Source organism: Artibeus jamaicensis, unplaced genomic scaffold, assembly GCF_021234435.1.
Source record: "Artibeus jamaicensis isolate MK-2021 breed Jamaican fruit bat unplaced genomic scaffold, CSHL_Jam_final scaffold_1964, whole genome shotgun sequence".
Lineage (NCBI taxonomy): Eukaryota > Metazoa > Chordata > Mammalia > Chiroptera > Phyllostomidae > Artibeus > Artibeus jamaicensis.
In genome coordinates, this window is record NW_026522030.1 from 36064778 (window position 1) to 36082877 (window position 18100).

Sequence of the window (18100 nt, forward strand, 5' to 3'; positions counted from 1 at the left end):
CCTTCCCTCTCACATAAGAGGAGATCATAAATTGAGACATTCTTCATCCTATTCTTTCTGCTGTGTCAAGGAATATAAATAGAGCTGTGAAGCATTGTCAGCCAAAGAGCAGCTGAAGACAGGCAGGGGTGGGTGTGGAATTTACAAGGACGTGGGCGTGCTTAGGTTAACTTTTATCTGTGACCATCCGGCCATCTGTTTGGCCTGGATTACATTGGGTGTATTTTTTCCCCCTAGGGAAAGAAGTTGGCATTTTTCTTTTCATGTTTTAAACCAGAAGTCTTAAGGCAAATTTTCTGCCTTTTTGTCTGTGTTCTTTTTGAAAATTTTCTTGCTGATTGTTGGCAACAAGCTCAAGCAAGTCCTTGTGAGGGTTTAGCGCAGTATCACAGAAATAAAATGGCGTTTTCTGGCACATCGCTTCTAACAAACAGACGTAGAGCCTGTAAAATATGTCGGATAGTACTTCTGCAGCTTCAAGAGCATTAAGAAATGGTTAACCCAGAGGTTTGCAGCCTTACTTGTACCCCTGAGATTTTAATAAATCCTGTCCTGGGGCCTACCCTGGCTCACTCAGTTCAGGGCCCGTGAAGGTTAGGGTCCCAGGCAGTGTGTGCGCGTGCGCGTGGGCAGGGTTGGCAACCACTGCTCTATGCTCCGGCCTCTAACAGGTTTTCAGTGTGGTCCCCAGACCAGAAAGCCTTAGTGGCACCTGGGGACTTGCTAGAAATGCAGATTCTCTGACCTCATTTCAGACAGGGGGTGCAGCCCAGCAATCTGATTTAACAAGCCTTCCAGGTGAGTCTGAGATCTACTGACCTTGGGGAACCAGCGCGGTAACTCAGTGGTTCTCAGGTGTAGCTGCACATTCGTATCACCTTCAGAGCTTTACTGATCTGCTAAGGCTGGGCCCCCACTGTATCGCTGCGTCCGAACATAGGCATGTTCTGGGAGCTCCGCATGTGATTCTATTATGTAGTTTGATTAGTGGACATTGCAGAGAGGAGAGTTGAAAGAGCAAGTTTTAAAAGAAGGAAAATAAATGGGTTTGTGGCCAGAATGGTAGTAAATGAAACGGGTGTGTATTGAAGAAGGAAGTCAATGATTAATGAAAGCCACAGTCATCAGTGTTTCACCTGATACAGAGCTGGACAAACAAGGATGTGAAATCCAGGCGCGCCCTGGCTGGTGTGGCTCAGTGGGTTGGGCGTTGTCTTGCCAACTCAGAGGTCACTGGCTGGGTTCTTGGTCAGGGCACCCCGCAGCCCAGGTCCCCAGTTGGGGACGTGTGAGAGGCTGCCAATCTATGTTTTTCTCCCTCTTTTCTCCCCGCCTTCCCCTCTTGATATAAATAAATAAATAAATAAATAAATAAATAAATAAATAAATAAATAATCCAGGTGCATTTCCTTCCATGATGTTTACTTCAGTCAACATTTGGACTTGTACCCTCACAAGGAAAAAAGGTGCAGGGGCTGACAAGGAATGAAAGGTGATAATTAGCACCTGACTTAACGTCTCTGCCAGGGATCTGGGTGAGTACCTTGGCAAATGATCAAATGCACGTGCTCTTTTTCCTTCCAGGCAAGCCTGGGCTTTGGTTGGTGTCATTGATGGTGGAAGTACTTCTTGCAATGAATCTGTGAGAAACTATGAAAACCATAGTAGCGGAGGCAAGGCTCTTGCCCAGAGAGAGTTTTATACTGTGGACGGTCAGAAGTTTGCTGTGACAGCTTATAGTGAATGGATCGAAGGTAGGCAAGTACAGTTTACATGGGCTTGTAAGACATTGGTAAGTATGGTGACAGATTTTATTTAAAGTGGTATCATTTGCAAATGACATACCAGTCAGATTCCTCAGCTGGTTGAAGTTAAAGCCTATAGTTTCCCTACTGCACTAGATCTTTTAGGCTCAAGGTTCTTTCTGGACTAGAGAGCGGTCTGTTCTAGATCAGGCACCACCAACCGTACTTTCTATAGTGTGGCCAACTAGTGAAAATAGATTCATTTCCTGGATGTGACATGGTGAGCTGCTTTTGGTTATGCTCTGTGACAGTGAACATGATCTTGTACTTTGCATCTTCTCTTTTATGTAGCTATGTCAGCAAATTTGGTTTGCTACACAAACCAACTGCTCATTTTCTTAGCTGGATCATGAGAGGGAAATTGCTAATACCAACTGGAAAACACAGAAAGTACAAAGTAAAAATTAATCTCCAACCCTATCATTCAGAGATAATTATTTTGGTGCAAATATTTAATATTTTTATTTTACTTATGTTTCAGCTCATCTTTGTTTTCACCTGTTTTTCTCTCTTTAAACAACATATAAAAGTATTTCATGTCTTCACATTTTCTTCAGTATATTTTTAATTATAATCCACCTTTCAGAAGAGCTATAATTTGTTCGAATAATACCTAGCACTGGGTGTGTAATGATGTTCACTGTGTAATTTTGTTACTTGCCCACTTTGCTGCCAGATTTTTGGCTTCAGGTATGGGTTGGCAGCCTCCTGTCTGTGCTTGCCTGCCCCCTTTTTTCTCTTAACCAAATATTATACTCAAACAAATGTGAAATGAATAAGAGGTACTTTATTCCATCTCTAATTATCCAGAAGGGCTTAGTGTGGACTTGGTTCATACCTGTTGTTAGAAGCAGTGTTAAAGTGTCCCCTACAGTGGACTGGTGGAGACAGACCGCCTGGTTCATATCCCAGCTCTTCTACTCTATGTCAGTGGGCATGCAACTTTAACTTCCTGACCCTGCTTCCTCATTTGATACTAGAAACCACCCTATAGGGCTGCTCTGAGCATCAAATGTGAAGACCAGGAAGTTTTTTTTCTTTTTTTTAGTATAGTATATATGGCCAGCACTCAGTAAATGTTACCTATTTTTATGATGAGCAAACACGACTTGGGTTACAATGGTGTATTTTGTATTGTAATTAAAGAGTGATTTTTTGCTTTAAGACAAAAAGATAAATAGAGTTCCGGTTATGAGACAGGGGCTTTCACATGTTGCCTCTAAGCAACCCCCTGGGTTTGGGGTGAGGAGATGGTATTATTATGGAGGAGGAGGCTGGAATAAAACCTCAGCTTTCTGCCTCAAAGAACACTGCTTTTTCTACTACACCGGGGTTGCCTCTGGCCATAAAAAAAAGATTGGGTGAGAAGCATTTCTTAGTAGGAATTTGTATGACAAGTTTAGTACAGCTGCTTCCAGTAAGATTCCAGGCAAGAGATACTTACTGACAAACCTGGAGCCAACACTTCCTTTGTGGGAAATTCCGTTTGTGTGTCCGCGTCACTGACCACCGCTCATTTCTGGGGAGGGTGCCTTCCAGCTGCCTGTCAGCGGGTGCTGTCTGTGTCCAGTTTCTCAATGACTCTGACTTTCTGGAAGAGGTGGTGATCCTCTTCAGGAAGGAGGGAGAATGAGCTGGTTTCCCCTCTGGCTTCCAGTTCAGTAGTGTTGGTAGGAGATAATCTCAGGCAGAGTTTTCTTCTAAAGACAAAAAACTGAGGAATAACTGAATAATACAGATCTTCCTTATCTAACCTTCTGGATATAAAAACAAAACAAAACAAAAAACGAACAACAAAAAAATTCTAACAATCATTTAAGTCAAAACTTATTTACCTGGTTTTTTTTTTTAAAGAATTTTTGCTTAAAATCATCCTTGTCATCTTTTTCAAAACATTATTGAAGTTTATATGAAATTTTAATTAAAAAATTAATGTTTAGTTGTCCTTTTTAGGTACATTTTTTTGGCAAGAATCTGAAATTTGGGCAGGAATTGTTGTTGCTGCCAGGAGGGTTTTTTTCGCTTTTTTTTCAATTACCTGTGTTCTTATTCTATTTGTTTTGATTCTTGGGAAGGGAGACTGATATAAAGGTTAAGAAATTGGGCTCTGGAATTCAATTAGCATTCAGTTCTGGGCTCTCCCATTTTTTTGTCTGCTATTCAAAGGCCCTGAACTTTTGTTTCTTCATCTCTAATACAGACAATAGTTCCTATCGCTCATAGTTGTTTTGATGAAAGGTTATTATGTGTGTGAAGTACCAACAGATTAGTATCTACAGAGTGACTTCCACATGGTTACCATTAGTAAAAATTTGCTGACTTGTGTTTATCTTAACTGTTGCTTTGTTAATCAGTGAGAGGATCAATATTAGGGAAAAAAAATACCTGCTCATACAGCATTCTCTTTCTTGTTTTTTGGTTTAGGAGTCTCTCTTTCAGGTTTCCGGGTAGAAGCTGTGGATGGAGTGAAGCTTCATCTGCTCGATGACGTCAGTAGCTGGGAGCCTGGGGCCCAGATAGTGGTCGCAAGCACAGACTATTCCATGCACCAGGCAGAAGAGTTCACGCTTCTCCCCTGTCCTGAGTGCAGCCGTTTCCAGGTCAAAGTCAAAGGTATTGGACTGCTCAGAATGCTTTTCGGGAAACACTCTTTTCTTGGGATCTGATTGCTGGAGTTTTCCCCCCAACCACCACCACCATTACCACATTTCATGCCTATTTCTTTGTTTAATAAAAGATGCAGAATTGATGGTTCAATTATTTTCCAAGGTTCTTTTCAACTTCTTTTTAATTTTGTACTGTCAAATAATAGTAAAGTAGACTTATTTTTTTAATAGTTTTGTCTTCTTTTTTTAAAAAAAGATTTTATTCATTGTTAGAGAGAGAGGGGAATGGAGGTAGAAAGGGAAGGAGAGAAACATCAATGTGTGGTTGCCTCACTCATGCCCCCTACTGGGGACCTCGCTTGAAACCCAGGCATGTGCCCCCAGCCAGGAATTGAACTGGCCAACCCTGTGGTTCACAGGCTGGTCTGGTGCTCAATCCACAGAGCCACACCAGCCAGGGTGAAGTTTTGTCTTCTTCAGTTAAAAAAAAATACATGGTGTTTGAGTGCCTACTTCCTTGGCAAAAAGTATATTTTACTAATGTTTAAAATAGAACCAGAAAGGTATTTTAATAAGACTGTGTTTGCTATATAGTCATGAATAATGCATCTTTTGAAGGACACTTGTATACAAACAGCATCTTACTATAGACTGTGTTTAGAAAGAATGGGTGATGTTCATGAGTTACTTATTCTGAGCCTGGTAGTAAGCAAATCTTCATGCATTGCCTCCTTTATGGACTTCATTGTGTATTTCACTCATGATATTGCTTTCCTTACTTTTGTACTCAAAATTATACATTTATGGTACAAAACAAGAGCTTAGAGTACCATTTGATAAGTACTCTATAGATAATTTAGCGCTTTGAAGTTTAAGGGAAAATTTGATGGGCTCACTTGGCACTTTTTCTGTGTGCTTCAGCATTGTACTTTTCCTTCCTGGTAATTCAGGGCATAAGCAGAAAACAGAAAAACCCAGAAAATGACAGTATCATCTGGCATTAATTTTCGTTTGGAAATTCCCACTGTTGTTAACAAGCGTAGAGGATAACGAATCTCCGTGATCTCAACTCCTTGATATACTTGTATTTTTTTTCCCGAGTTTATATAATAAAAACACCAGAGAAAAGCTCATTATTAAAGTGTTTCTACATATCTAATCAAGGTAGGAATTTTAAAAAATGCACAGCAATGTTAGAATAAGAAGAAGTAGGGAAGAAAAGATGGGAATTCTGGTGCTGTTCACATGCAAATGCAGACCGCTGTAGCTTTGAAGTGGAAACAAAGGCAACTGAACATCCAGCTGTCCACATCCCCCTTTAGCTGTTCTGGCCTCCCCATGCATTTGGTTCTGCATGTGCCCTCAAGGGCGTGTAGCCAGAGAGGGAGAATATGGACTCCTAAGTAGATTCCAGATAATTGGTGCTGTTCGAGAGACGATCCAGCTACTTCAGGGGGGAGCAAGCCCTGCGCACGGATTTGACAGTTGGTAGTAAGGGTTTAGGCATTGCGTGGGCTGTTCAACTAGATGATCTTTAATGTCCTCACTTCCTGGGATCTGAGTCAGTAAAGAATGGAAGCAGGCGATAAATTTTGATCATGACATTGGGTTACAGAATAAAGTCTGTCTTTTCGACATAAGTTCCACGGTTTCTTTGTTCTGATATTCTCGCCTCGCCCACACCCACCAGAGACCCCTCAGTTCCTGCACATGGGTGAGATCATAGACGGCGTGGACATGAGAGCCGAGGTCGGAATCCTCACCCGGAACGTCGCCCTCCGAGGAGAAATGGAGGACTCGTGCTACGCGGAAAACCAGTGCCAGCTCTTTGATTATGATACTTTTGGGGGACATGTCACGGTAGGCAGAAGGATTCGATGAGTTCTTTGAAACCTTGGTTGCTAAATATATTTGAAAAGACGTTGAAGTTTTGGAATGAGATCTATAAGGATGTGAAGAAGTCATATTTCATTTTTCTATCGAATGACAAGGAACCGATTTTAGATAACTAAAAGAATATTTGTTTTCATTTAGTGGACCTGGACTTAAGGTTAAGTCATTCAAGAAGACTTGCCTTATGAAGAATTAAGTCAATATACTGGGAAAAACCAATTACATAGAGAAAAAAATAGTGATCTTGGTATGAAAGAATTAATTGATTCTTTTTAAAACATGATTAAACAATATACACATACAAAGTATGTTTCTGTAAAAAACATGTACAGTATATAGTCTTAAAATATTTTATTTATTTATGTGTAGAGAGAGGGAAAGGGAGGGAGAAAGAGAAAGAGAGAAACATCGATTTGTTGCTTCTCATATGTACCCCGACTAGACCAAACCCACATCCCAGGCCTGAGCCCTGACCTGGGATCAAATACCATCTTGCACTTTGTGGGATAACACCCAGCCAACTGAGCCACACTGGTCCGGGCTGTAAAGACATGTTTTATATGCAGATTTTTATTCTGTAAAATTATCCAGTGCTTACTATGTGGTAAGCTTTGCTCTGTGTGCTAATTTATTGGACTTCTGGACTGCATTTTGGCTACGTGTGTTTTAAAATCAGTTTTTGTGCAATGAGTGGACAGTGCTTATTGGCAGCTGTTCTGTTACCCTGATTTCTGGAATATCAGTCAGTGTTATTTCTTTGTTTTTAGTAGTATGATGGACAATCCAGTCTTTAAAATTATTGAATGCCCTAATTGTGGGTTGCAGGAAGTTTTAGAAAGAACTGAAGTAAATAATATTATGTGCTAACAAAAAAATATTGGAGGACGATTTAGAAATAACTCTTTTAAACTGTTGTGAAGATTATGGAAATACAACAGTAGGATGAGACTGGAACTGACCAAAATATTTGAACAATCAAAACACACACATAAATTATTTCTGCAGCTTTCCTGGTTACATGTCCTCATTTTATTTTATTCTGTATCTTTTAATTTATTGGGGGTTTTTTGGAGAAAGAGAGAAACAGTGACTTGTTCCACTCATTTGTGGTTTCTTTTGTGCACCTGATGAGGATCAAACCCACAAACTTGGCTGATCAGGGACAAGGCTGTAACAAACTGAGCTACCCAGCCAGGGTCATTTCCTTTTACCTTAGTAAGATGCTATTTCTATAGGTCTTTAAAGCAATCACCAAAGTAAGTAAAGGAGCACTTGCTAAATTATTAACTGGTGATCGGGAAAATAGGATGCAAAAACAAAAAATACTCTATGTGTGTATCTACTCTTAATGTGTATTCTCCTTCAGACATTTTCTATTTAAACAATATAGTTTGCTACTGCCCCGTAATGAAAAGTATCATTTGATTTTGGTTACCATGTCTTGCAGATAAGGAAAAATTTTACTTCAGTCCATCTTTCCTATGTGGAATTGAAACACATGGGTCAGCAGCAGATGGGACGGTATCCTGTTCATTTCCATCTGTGTGGAGACGTGGACTATAAAGGAGGGTACAGACGCAGAACATCTGTGGATGGACTGTCCATTCATCACAGCTTCTCCCGGTGCATCACTGTGCACGGGACAGATGGCTTGCTGGTAAGCAGCCTTCCATTATGTCGGGGCCTATTACTGAAGCAGTCACATCTCCTTAAGTTCATGACTTCTCAATTTTTTAGAAGTGAGCCTTGTACCGCATGCCTTACTCTATCCTGTTTCTACCGAGAATTCTGTTTTTCTGTGTGAAGGAAGCCTACTTTTTTAGCTACCCAAATTATTCTCTTAAGAGATCAGTAAAACCTGACATTTGACTTTGCCTCTTCAGATAGGATTAAAAATTCTTTCTGCATTTGTACGCAGCATGCTACACTGAATAGCACTTGTTACTTAAACCACAGTCAATCTTGTTACCAATGACATTATATACTTGTATTTCTGCAGATAAAAGATACCATTGGGTTTGACACACTAGGCCATTGTTTCTTTTTGGAAGATGGTGTTGAACAGAGAAATACTTTGTTTCACAATCTGGGACTCCTCACCAAGCCAGGCACCCTCCTCCCCACGGACAGGAATAACTCCATGTGCATCACAATGCGAGAAAAAGTGTTTGGAAATTACATCCCTGTGCCTGCCACTGACTGCATGTGAGTAGCTGGTAGAGAGAAATGCTCATGTGTGATGGTTAAAGCCTATTGGGGAAGAGGTCTTGGGGGAAGCTTAAAGGGGGTAGGAATTTTCATGATGAACACTTAAATCACTTTATAAAAATGCCTTGCAGGGCTGTTTCAACCTTCTGGATTGCTCATCCCAACAATAATCTGATTAATAATGCAGCTGCAGGCTCACAGGTAAATAATGCTTTCAGTTTTTTTATCCACGTTTACAAATAATCTCATGTTTGGATGTCACGTTCTGGATGTAATGTAGTGTGTGGCAGTCTGTTTCCGGCGCTTTCTGGGACTGCCAGTGTAGTGAAGAGCAGGGTGTGGTCGCGGTTCCTTTCTCTGTTTCTTCTAAATCATTTATGCCAGCTCTTATCTTTCTGCAGTGAACCTTTTAAGCCCCGAAGGCATCTTACTTCACCCCTCAATCAAGATGTCTTATAAATCCCAGTTCCCCTTTCTGTCTCTGAACCTTTCCTGCACGTGGAGTCCCCAGCTGTCTCATGTGTGTGGGTTCCCGTACATAATGTATGTACTGAATTTGGTTATTTTTCTCTCACGTACCTGTCTCATGTCTGTTTGATTATTAGACCAGCAGAAGAACCTTGAGGAGAGAGGAAAGTTTGCAATTAAAAGTATACATAATAAAATATTAAAAATTTTTATAGCGTTATATGAATTTTATAATGCTCCATTTTATTTTTTATCAGTAAAGCAACCAAACTTTAGAAGAGTGTTTATATTTCACTGGCTTACTTGTAATAACAAAATTTAAGTTGGTTTGAAATGTTCAGTAATTTCTACATCATAGGCCCTGGCCAGATAGCTCAGTCGGTTAGTGTCGTCCTGATATGCCAAGGTTGTGGGTTCAATCCCCAGTCAGGGCACATACAAGAATCAACCAATGAATGCAGAAATAATGGAACAACGAATGGATGTTTCTCTCCCCCCCCCCCATTCCTCCCTCTCACTCTCTCTAAAACTCAGTAAATAAAAAAATTTTAAAAATAATTTCTACATCATGAATTTTATTAAGACATATCATTTAAATTTAGCTCAACTTGCCTTTTTGAGTTTTCAGCTTGTTTAATTGGTGCCCACCAAGTAGATAATAGAGAGAAACTGTATGTCAGTATTAAATACCATGTTGTAAAAATGAGGAAAAGACATGGCCATAATAAAAATTAGGTAAAGAGGCCCTGGCTGGTGTAGCTCAGTGGAATGAGCATGGGCCTGTGAACCAGACAACTGCGGTTCGATTCCCAGTCAGGGCACGTGCCTGGGTTGCAGACCAGTTCCCTGCAGGCCAGTTCCCAGCAGGGGACGCACGAAAGGCAACCATACATTGATGTTTCTCTCCCTCTCTCCTTCCCTTACCCTCCAAAGATAAATAAAATCTTAAAAAAAAAATTAAGTAAAGAATTATACAACTATTCCAATAAAATTATCTTGTCAACATAAAAAGAAAATCATTCCTGCCAGTTAGTATCTCTGAGTATAATAAGACAGATTCCAAATGGAGGAAAGGCAGTTGGCTAATCTCTAGGGTTATCACATCATCTCCACAGTGTCATTTTACTGTGTGATATATAGTCTTTTTGGCTTCTCATACTCAAGTCAGGTGTGGCCCAGTAACTCTGATCATAACAGTTTTTAGTGTTAATGAATAGCAGAAACTGTAGCTTTTCTTATGGGAATGGATTTTTCTGTGGAATCCTCTGACAGTTGTTCCTCTGGTCCCTTAAGGGCCTCATCTTTTTGTTAATAATATACGCTTGGGGATTTCATCGCCTCAGTAAAGCAGCTGAACTCAACTGTGTGCCTTGAATTGTTTCACAAACATAAGAACAACTTAAAAGAATAAAGAAACTATTGGGATGGCAGAAATGTCCCTCAGATAAACTTTGGGAAATGTACATTCATAATTGATTTAAAACTGCTAATTTATAATATAAAATTAATATTTAAGACATTATACTGTTAGGATTATATGCTCAAAATGAGCTTTAGAGCAATACCTAAATATTCATACTCCTATGTCATGGCTATTAAGATTTTAAAAAGGAAAGAAATGCCCTGGCTGGCATAGCTCAGCGGATTGAGCACGGGCCTGCGAACCAAAGGGTCACTGGTTTGATTCCCAGTCAGGGCACATGCCTGGGTTGCAGGCCAGGTCCCCAGTAGGAGACACATGAGAGGCAACCACACATTGATGTTTCTCTCCCACTCTTCTTCCCTTCCCCTCTTCTCTAAAAATAAATAAATAAAATATTTTTTTAAAAAGGAAAGAAATATCCAGCATTGTTTTTTAAGGTGAAGTAAAAGATTAGTTGAAGGGAATATTTCTTTGAGATGAGTAGAATACAGGCATCTTTGGGTGATGGTAGAATTCTCATCCATGATTTTCTAAAAAAACATAAAATTCTTACTTCACAGGAAAGACCTGGACATTTAATCATTTCAGGTTTTCATTCATTGGTTTTTTTTTTTTCATGAAATATTTGTGAAGACCATGCAAAGTTTGTATTGAGAGTTTCTAATTGGAAGATGAGTTTTGGGGTAAAGATCACCAAGAGGCTGGTGAGCAGTGTTACCCCAGATCATGGCAAAGGAACAGCCAGAGCAGAGGTTCTTTTCAGCTGTTTTCAAAAGTCATGGGTGGAACATCAAAGCAAATTGCAAATAGTCCATGAAAAATGTAAGGTGAGGTTGCCAGAAACCCTTACTGGAACTCCTGTGAAAAAATAAAAGTCCATCTCATGTACGTTCTTTTTCCTTTTCATTTTGTGAGTTCTCGTTTCTCTGGGAAAACCGTTCCAGTAAAGCTCGTGTTTTGGCAAGGGTTTTCCTCTCCAGGTCAGTGGAACCCTTTCCACTGGTACCTTTCCACTGCCTTTCACAAAGCTCCCTTTACCTGCTTTGACACCACAGTATTTAACAGGAAACAGCTGCTGTCCCCCTTCTTCCCTTCTCTCCCCGCTCCCCCAAACTCCATGGCACCCTGCAGGGCTCGCTGTGCCCTCAGTTTATTGGGCTGTGGAGTGGAGCCTTTCCCACAACCCGTGCCTTCTTACACGGTCCGTGTTGTGCCCCAAACAGAAGAGGTGGTAAATATTTTAAAATTTTTTATATATTGATTTTAGAGAGAGAGAGAGAGAGGAAGGGTAGGGGGCAGAGGGAGGGTGGGAAGGGGAGAAAGAGAGAAAAAGAAACATACGTGGATGTGTTGTCCCACTTCTTTGTGCATTCATTGGCTGCTTCTTGTATGTGCCCTGACTGGGGATCAAACCCGTGACCTGGACGTACTGGGACAGTGCTCTCATCAACTGAGCTACCTGGCCAGGGTGGTAAATGCATTTTTCAGAATAGTTTGTTTTAAGACCCATCCATAAACTTACAGGAAAATATTAAATATTGCATTCATTTGGGTGTGTAGGTACACATATTTTTCACAATTCATTTCTCCTCTATGCTTCCAAAGGACTTTCTGTTACAGCTACTGTAGTACTTATTACATATAATATATTTCAGTTCTATCTGTATTTCCCATTGCACTGTGACTTCTTTGAGAATAGTCTTACTGTATACTTGGCATATAGTGGGCACTAAGTAAAAGTTTGCCAAATTCGAATCGGTACCATACTTTTGGACTATAAGTTTCAACAACCTGTTTAATCAAAAGTTCTATATGTGAAGTTGCCCTTTACGTTGGGCTGGCTTTTAATTGAATTGTAAAATTTAAAAAATTGTCACAGGGATTAAGAACATTTCATTTCAATTTTTATATCTTACTTTGAGTGTCAAGACATTTCAAACGGTTCTGCCCCTGTTAAGGTCCGTAATACTGACATCGAACAGGCAGGGTCCAGACCGAGACAGCATCTTGATTCATGCGTGTGGTGTCTTTTTTTCACTTGGCAAAAACTCGCCCTGGGACAGGAAGGGCATTGGAGGCATTTGAAAGAAGCCAGTGAGCTCTCTCTGCCTGTTAGGGGATAGTTCCTTAATAGGTGTGAGTCATCTATTGATCAGGTTTGGGGGTAAACAGAAAAAGCCCGATGCTTCTAAAAGGCAGTGCTGTCCTGGTCCCGTGGAAGGAAGGAAGGCTTGTTTGGTTCTAATTCTGCATAACTTACAATAACAAAAGTTATTTTGAAAATAAATTTTACTGTCAGCCAATTATTTCTGTCTTTTGTCCAGTCCTGCAAACAAAATTTAATGTGCTCCCCCGCCCCCACCAAGGCATAATATAACTGCTTCGAGGGTGCTAGAGGAGTGTGTGGCTTTTCACAGTCAGTTCCTAACCTGCAACGATGAATAGTTAGTGTTAAAAAATTCAATTTGCTTTTTGCGAAGTGCTTGGTTCATAAGGGTGTTTCATAGAGTGGATTTATTAAAAAGAGGCTTTTAATGATCTTGCCCTTTTAATTATAGGATGCTGGAATATGGTATTTATTTCACAAGGAACCTACCGGGGAATCCAGTGGATTGCAGCTGTCAACGAAACCAGAACTTACTCCATTGGGGACATTCTATAACAACAGGGTCCATTCAAGTTTTAAGGTAGGTTCCTCATGTTTCACAGTCAGTATATATGATTTACAGGGTAAAGGGTGGACTACTGTGATTACAACTGAGACGTATCAGTTTTAGGTAGACTTTGTCATCAGAGAAAGTAATTTGTCAAAAAAAGCAGACTCCTAAGCCTTCCATCTTAAGGATATACATACGGTTTTTCTATCTATACACACAGGAATATACATGAACATACATATGTGTATGTAATCTGGATAACACACAGGTAGACATGCTAACCCACATGTTTTTGCAATTGGAATAATTATAATAATGGACTTGATTCATGAGTCTTCATCTTTTCCTGCTCCTCACCCTCTTTCCAATCTTGAATAACATTGTATGTGTTTAGGGATGTACACATCAGATAATGTGCCCCTGAGGGTTATACAGCATATTTTCTTTCTCAGCGCTGACAGAATGTCCTATGGGTATTTAATACTAATTACGTAAATAGTGAAGTACTGTTTAAGAATTTGACCTAATTAAAAATGATTCAGGTCCAGTAAACTAAAGGCCATTGAGGAGCTCCAGTTTCCCTGGGTATTTGGCTTTCCTCCCTCACCCCCCCGCCCCCGGCAATAAGTACGTTTGGTTTATTTACCCTGATGGGATCTACATCAAAGCTCAATGGATCCTGTCCATTTATGATACTCAAAGGGTCCTTTAAAAACTGAGTGTGTTGTAATTTGAAGAGCTTAGAATCCCTTGATGAAGAGAGAGAAAAAAACTTTACACAGAATTAAAATTTTTGTGAGCTGATTAGTTGATTAACAGTAGTTGTTGAAAGTAGCGTTTCAAAGTGGAAGTCTGCAAAATTTTTTGATTAGAAGTGCTATAAAGAATACCTCATTCTAATTAATTTTGTAGTGTCATGTACCATGAGGACATACAGTTATCTACTCTATGAATATTAGGTCTAAATAATGAGTGGGTGATTAGGTTTTAATTTGTTAAATTTGGGGCTGACTGCCCATTATGATATGTATCAGCCAAAGGCAGTTGACCCCTGGAAGCCCTCGGACAGGCACTCGTCCTCATGAGGTCAGTCGTAAACGCACAGACACTGACCTCTGGGGCTTTGGCTGCTCGTGCCTCCCAAAAGTAGTCCAGGCCAGTCACAGCTGCACAACTGCCTGCTGTGTACCATTTGGATGTCTCAAGGACATGAAAACAAAACATTTGAAACTAAAATCCTTATTTTTTACCAGCAGACCCATTCCCATATGTGTTTCAGTGAATGAAACCACCAGCCACCTAACTGCCCAGACTAGAAACACATGAACTTTGATGTATAAATGAACCTTCTTTTTCACCCTGAGCCATTTTATCACCTACTAAGTGGCACCAACACTACGTAGTAAGGGGTTTTCACTCTGTTTTTCCCTGTTAGTACTGCCACAGTCTAGGTCATTGTTATTTCTCTTCTGGGTTACTGCTGTCATCTTCTTCCTTATCTTTCATCTCTCTTTTTTGACTCTGCAATCTTTCCCATTTTGAAGAGGGAGTATTCTTTCTCCAAATGCAGTTGATTATGTTACCTTTATTTGAAGTCCCATCGTCTTGGCTCTTTAGCATGTTACCTCTGCATCATCTGAGACATGCTTCTTCTCCTCACCTCTGTACATTTCCTGTCAGCCCATCTAAGATTCTTTTTTGTTGTTCTCAGACGTTCATGCCCTCTCTCATCTTCAGACTTTTTGTACAAATGACTCTTTTGAGTACTTTCCTCTGGGTTCTTGCGCTGCTTCACACCCACTGCTGGTCCTTCATCCTCAACCTGCCCTTCTCTGTGGTCCATTCGTCCCCGATCCTTCAGGTTTCAGCTTCAGGACGCCACTTCTTTTAGAAGACATTCCCCGAATTCTCCACTCCCAGCTTCACTAAAATTCTCATCAGGGTGCCTTTCTACATGCTGCCAAAGCACCATCAGCTTCCTTTATCGTATTCTTATCATTACTGGATCGTAATTGTTTTTCATTGCATGTCTTCCTGCTAGTTTATGTGTCAGTTACTGCACTGTCGTTTTTTTCATTAATGTACAATGTTTGGTGCCTACCACAAAGTGGGTACTGCATAAATATTTGCAAATGACCAAATGAGTGAAATTATAAACATATCCGGGAGCCACCCTGATCAGTGTGGCTCAGTTGGTTGGAGCATCATCCCTGTAGACCGAAAAGGTGATGGGTTTGGTCCCTGGTCAGGGCTTGGGTGAGAAGCAACCAACTGATGTTTTTCTCTCACATCAATGTTTCTCTCTCCCTCTCTCTCTCCCCCTTCATTCCCCTATTCCCCTCTCTGTAAATGCAATGAAAAAATGTCCTTGAATGAGGATAAAAAAAATATCCAGGAAAGTGGTCATTTCCATGATATCTGTGCTTTGCTCTTTATTCCTTCTTCCTTGTTTTTTGTAGATGCAGTAACCTAAAATTTATTTTTCTGAATCATTACGTTCAGAGCTATAACTTGGGATTCATATTTATTTCCATCCATTATTATATTTTCCAGGCTGGCTTATTTATTGACAAGGGCGTCAAAACCACCAATGCCAGCGCTGCTGACCCACGGGAATACCTCTGTCTGGACAACAGTGCAAGGTAGAACCAGGCCTTGTAACTCCCACGCAAGCATATTCTGCCAAAGCAAAACTCTCTGGGTTAAGCCGTTGTGTTCTTTTCTCCAGAAACACATTTAAAATGAAGTTCTCAACGTTTGCAGGAGGGTTTTGGAGAAACATTTATTCTGCAGTCCTGGGTCCTGTGGCTGGGCTTTCTCACGCTCTCCCCTCTTCACAGTCGGAAATTGGTGTTAGAGTTGCAGAAAGAGAAAGAAAAAGAGAGAGATATTTTTAAAAAGTCCAAATTTTCCCTAAAGTAAAATAGGATTCATTGAAATACCAGTAAAAACTTAAATGTTTTTGTGTCATCCCTGAAAACCAAGGCACACAGCATTTGTTGTGGGCGCTCAGAATGGAACATTGCATGACGTCTGTTTCAAAGGGAAAGTGTTCAGACTTGCTGATCAAGCTAGTGCTGGTTTAGGCACTAAACCATTCATTTCTGGTGTCAGATTCACTTCATAGCTCAGCTCTATGTTACTCTTCTTTATGACCACAGAATGCGGTCGGGATATGGATCAGCCTTTCAACCAAATTCTTTTACATGTTACGTGAGAGCCAAAATAAATAAGATGTCTCCAGTAGAAATACAGTTTTCTGAAAAAAAGATGGCAACCTAAAGTCATATTCAGTAAGAACAGTGTAGGTGTTATTTTTTCATACTTCAAGTCCATTGACCAACTTAAGATCTTGAGAGGGTGCTTGGATCTGTTGATAGATGTCAGAGATGGGCGCCCCACTGATTGTCAGGGGCCACACTGTACATTAGCGAGGCGATTTAGGTGTGAGGCAGGATCCTGGTGACGCAGTCATGAGGCGTGAGGTCAGGAGTAAACTGGGGCAAGTATACTTAGTAAAATTACTTACCAGGATATCTTAAAGGTCAAGTTGAGCCTGAAATATTTTAAAGGAAATATTACACAGCACGTGAGTTGCTGCAAAAGTGTGGGCATTATTAATTAAAGCACAAGTTACTGTATGCCTTATAGCCGAGCAAGATATGAAATGGAAAACTCGAGGAGATAAACTTAAGATGAAAATGAAGCATTCAGATGATGGCAAATTATGAATCAAGAAGAGTATATTATTTCACAGAAAAAAAGTCTTTGCTAGAGGGTTGCTGCTACTTTTTTAGTTTGAAAGAGTGCATTATAACTTGTATGTATATTGCTAAGTTAATATTAATGGAGAAATCCTAAACACAATAAAATTGACCCTCTTCCCTGCCTTAAAAAATTATGTGTATGGATGAGGAAATATATTGCAGAACCTATTGATATTTTAATTAGGCCTGACAATAAAACAATTCATCTTTAATGGCCCAAGAACTTTTTTATAGGTTATGTGTATATGATATTATGATAATTATAATTTTTCTCTGCTCTCCATGATTTCTTTTACCAGTTATGAATGCATACATCTTGGTAAGGAATTAGACTCTAGTTGGAAGTGGTTATTGAAAAGAACTGATTATAGACGAGAGTAAGACATTTGGCAGCTCATATATCCATTTAATTTATTTCAGCTAATAAACAAAATATGCTCACATTCATCCATGTGGTCCAGACATGAGTAAAAATGATAAAACTCTAACAAAAGTGAGTAATAGGCCAGCCAGTGAATTAAACATCAGGCTCATGGGATCTGGAAGATATTCAGTCGGTTTATCACAGAGGAAGTTGACTCAATAGTTAATCAATAAGCCTTTCCTTGTATCTGCAGGAATCCAAAGATGGGAAATTTTAACTCAAGAAAATTCTTAGTTTGAGATTGGGAAATTTCCTCTGAAAGTGAAAAATCATGAGAACCAACAAGTCCATTTAAGGCTGAGGACAATTAAGGGAGAAGGTCGAGAGGGACACTGAAAGCCCAGAAATGAGGGTGATGAGAAATTGGGAAGTCGACTAGTTTTGCCCACCAAGCTGGGGAGAGGATGAAGAGAAAGGGTAGCCAAGCAAGTGGCCAACGATTGATTTATATAGATAGGAATGTCAGAAAAAATGAAATAGCTACAGCAGAGAATCAGATGTTTTATTGGTACTTTTTTTGGCTTTCTTTTAGAACATTGTGTATAGTTTTCTTTCCAGAACTTGTTCATCTGCTTGATGTTATATAATGACTGCAAAGCTCTTTGGCAGCGACTACAATGCCAGAAGAGTGGGTGGTGGCGCGGAGTCGGGCTTTTCCTCCCTTGGTTAGAGCTGTTTAGTGTAAGGGTCATATGCACAGTCAGAGGGTGGAGATAATGCTTTCCAGACTGGTCTCTTTAAGGTCTGTTCTCTACAGTCCTTTCTCCAAATAGCAGCGAGTGACCACTTTTTTAAAAAAATGAAATCTGGTCATATCGCTTATCTGATTCCATGTTTCTGATGGCTTTT

The 18100-nt window shown here is 40.0% G+C and overlaps 1 protein-coding gene across 2 annotated transcripts in view; it reads left to right on the forward strand.

Moving 5' to 3' along the window:
- The window catches only part of CEMIP2 (cell migration inducing hyaluronidase 2), a 73047-nt gene that overhangs the window by 24766 nt on the left and 30181 nt on the right, over window positions 1-18100 (forward strand). For both annotated transcript variants that reach the window (XM_037155022.2, XM_037155021.2), the window contains exons 5-12: window positions 1585-1754; window positions 4230-4418; window positions 6102-6271; window positions 7752-7961; window positions 8304-8509; window positions 8644-8713; window positions 12962-13090; window positions 15614-15702. In XM_037155022.2, the coding sequence (XP_037010917.2) occupies window positions 1585-1754; window positions 4230-4418; window positions 6102-6271; window positions 7752-7961; window positions 8304-8509; window positions 8644-8713; window positions 12962-13090; window positions 15614-15702 (1233 nt within the window). The remainder of the gene's footprint in view (window positions 1-1584; window positions 1755-4229; window positions 4419-6101; window positions 6272-7751; window positions 7962-8303; window positions 8510-8643; window positions 8714-12961; window positions 13091-15613; window positions 15703-18100) is intronic.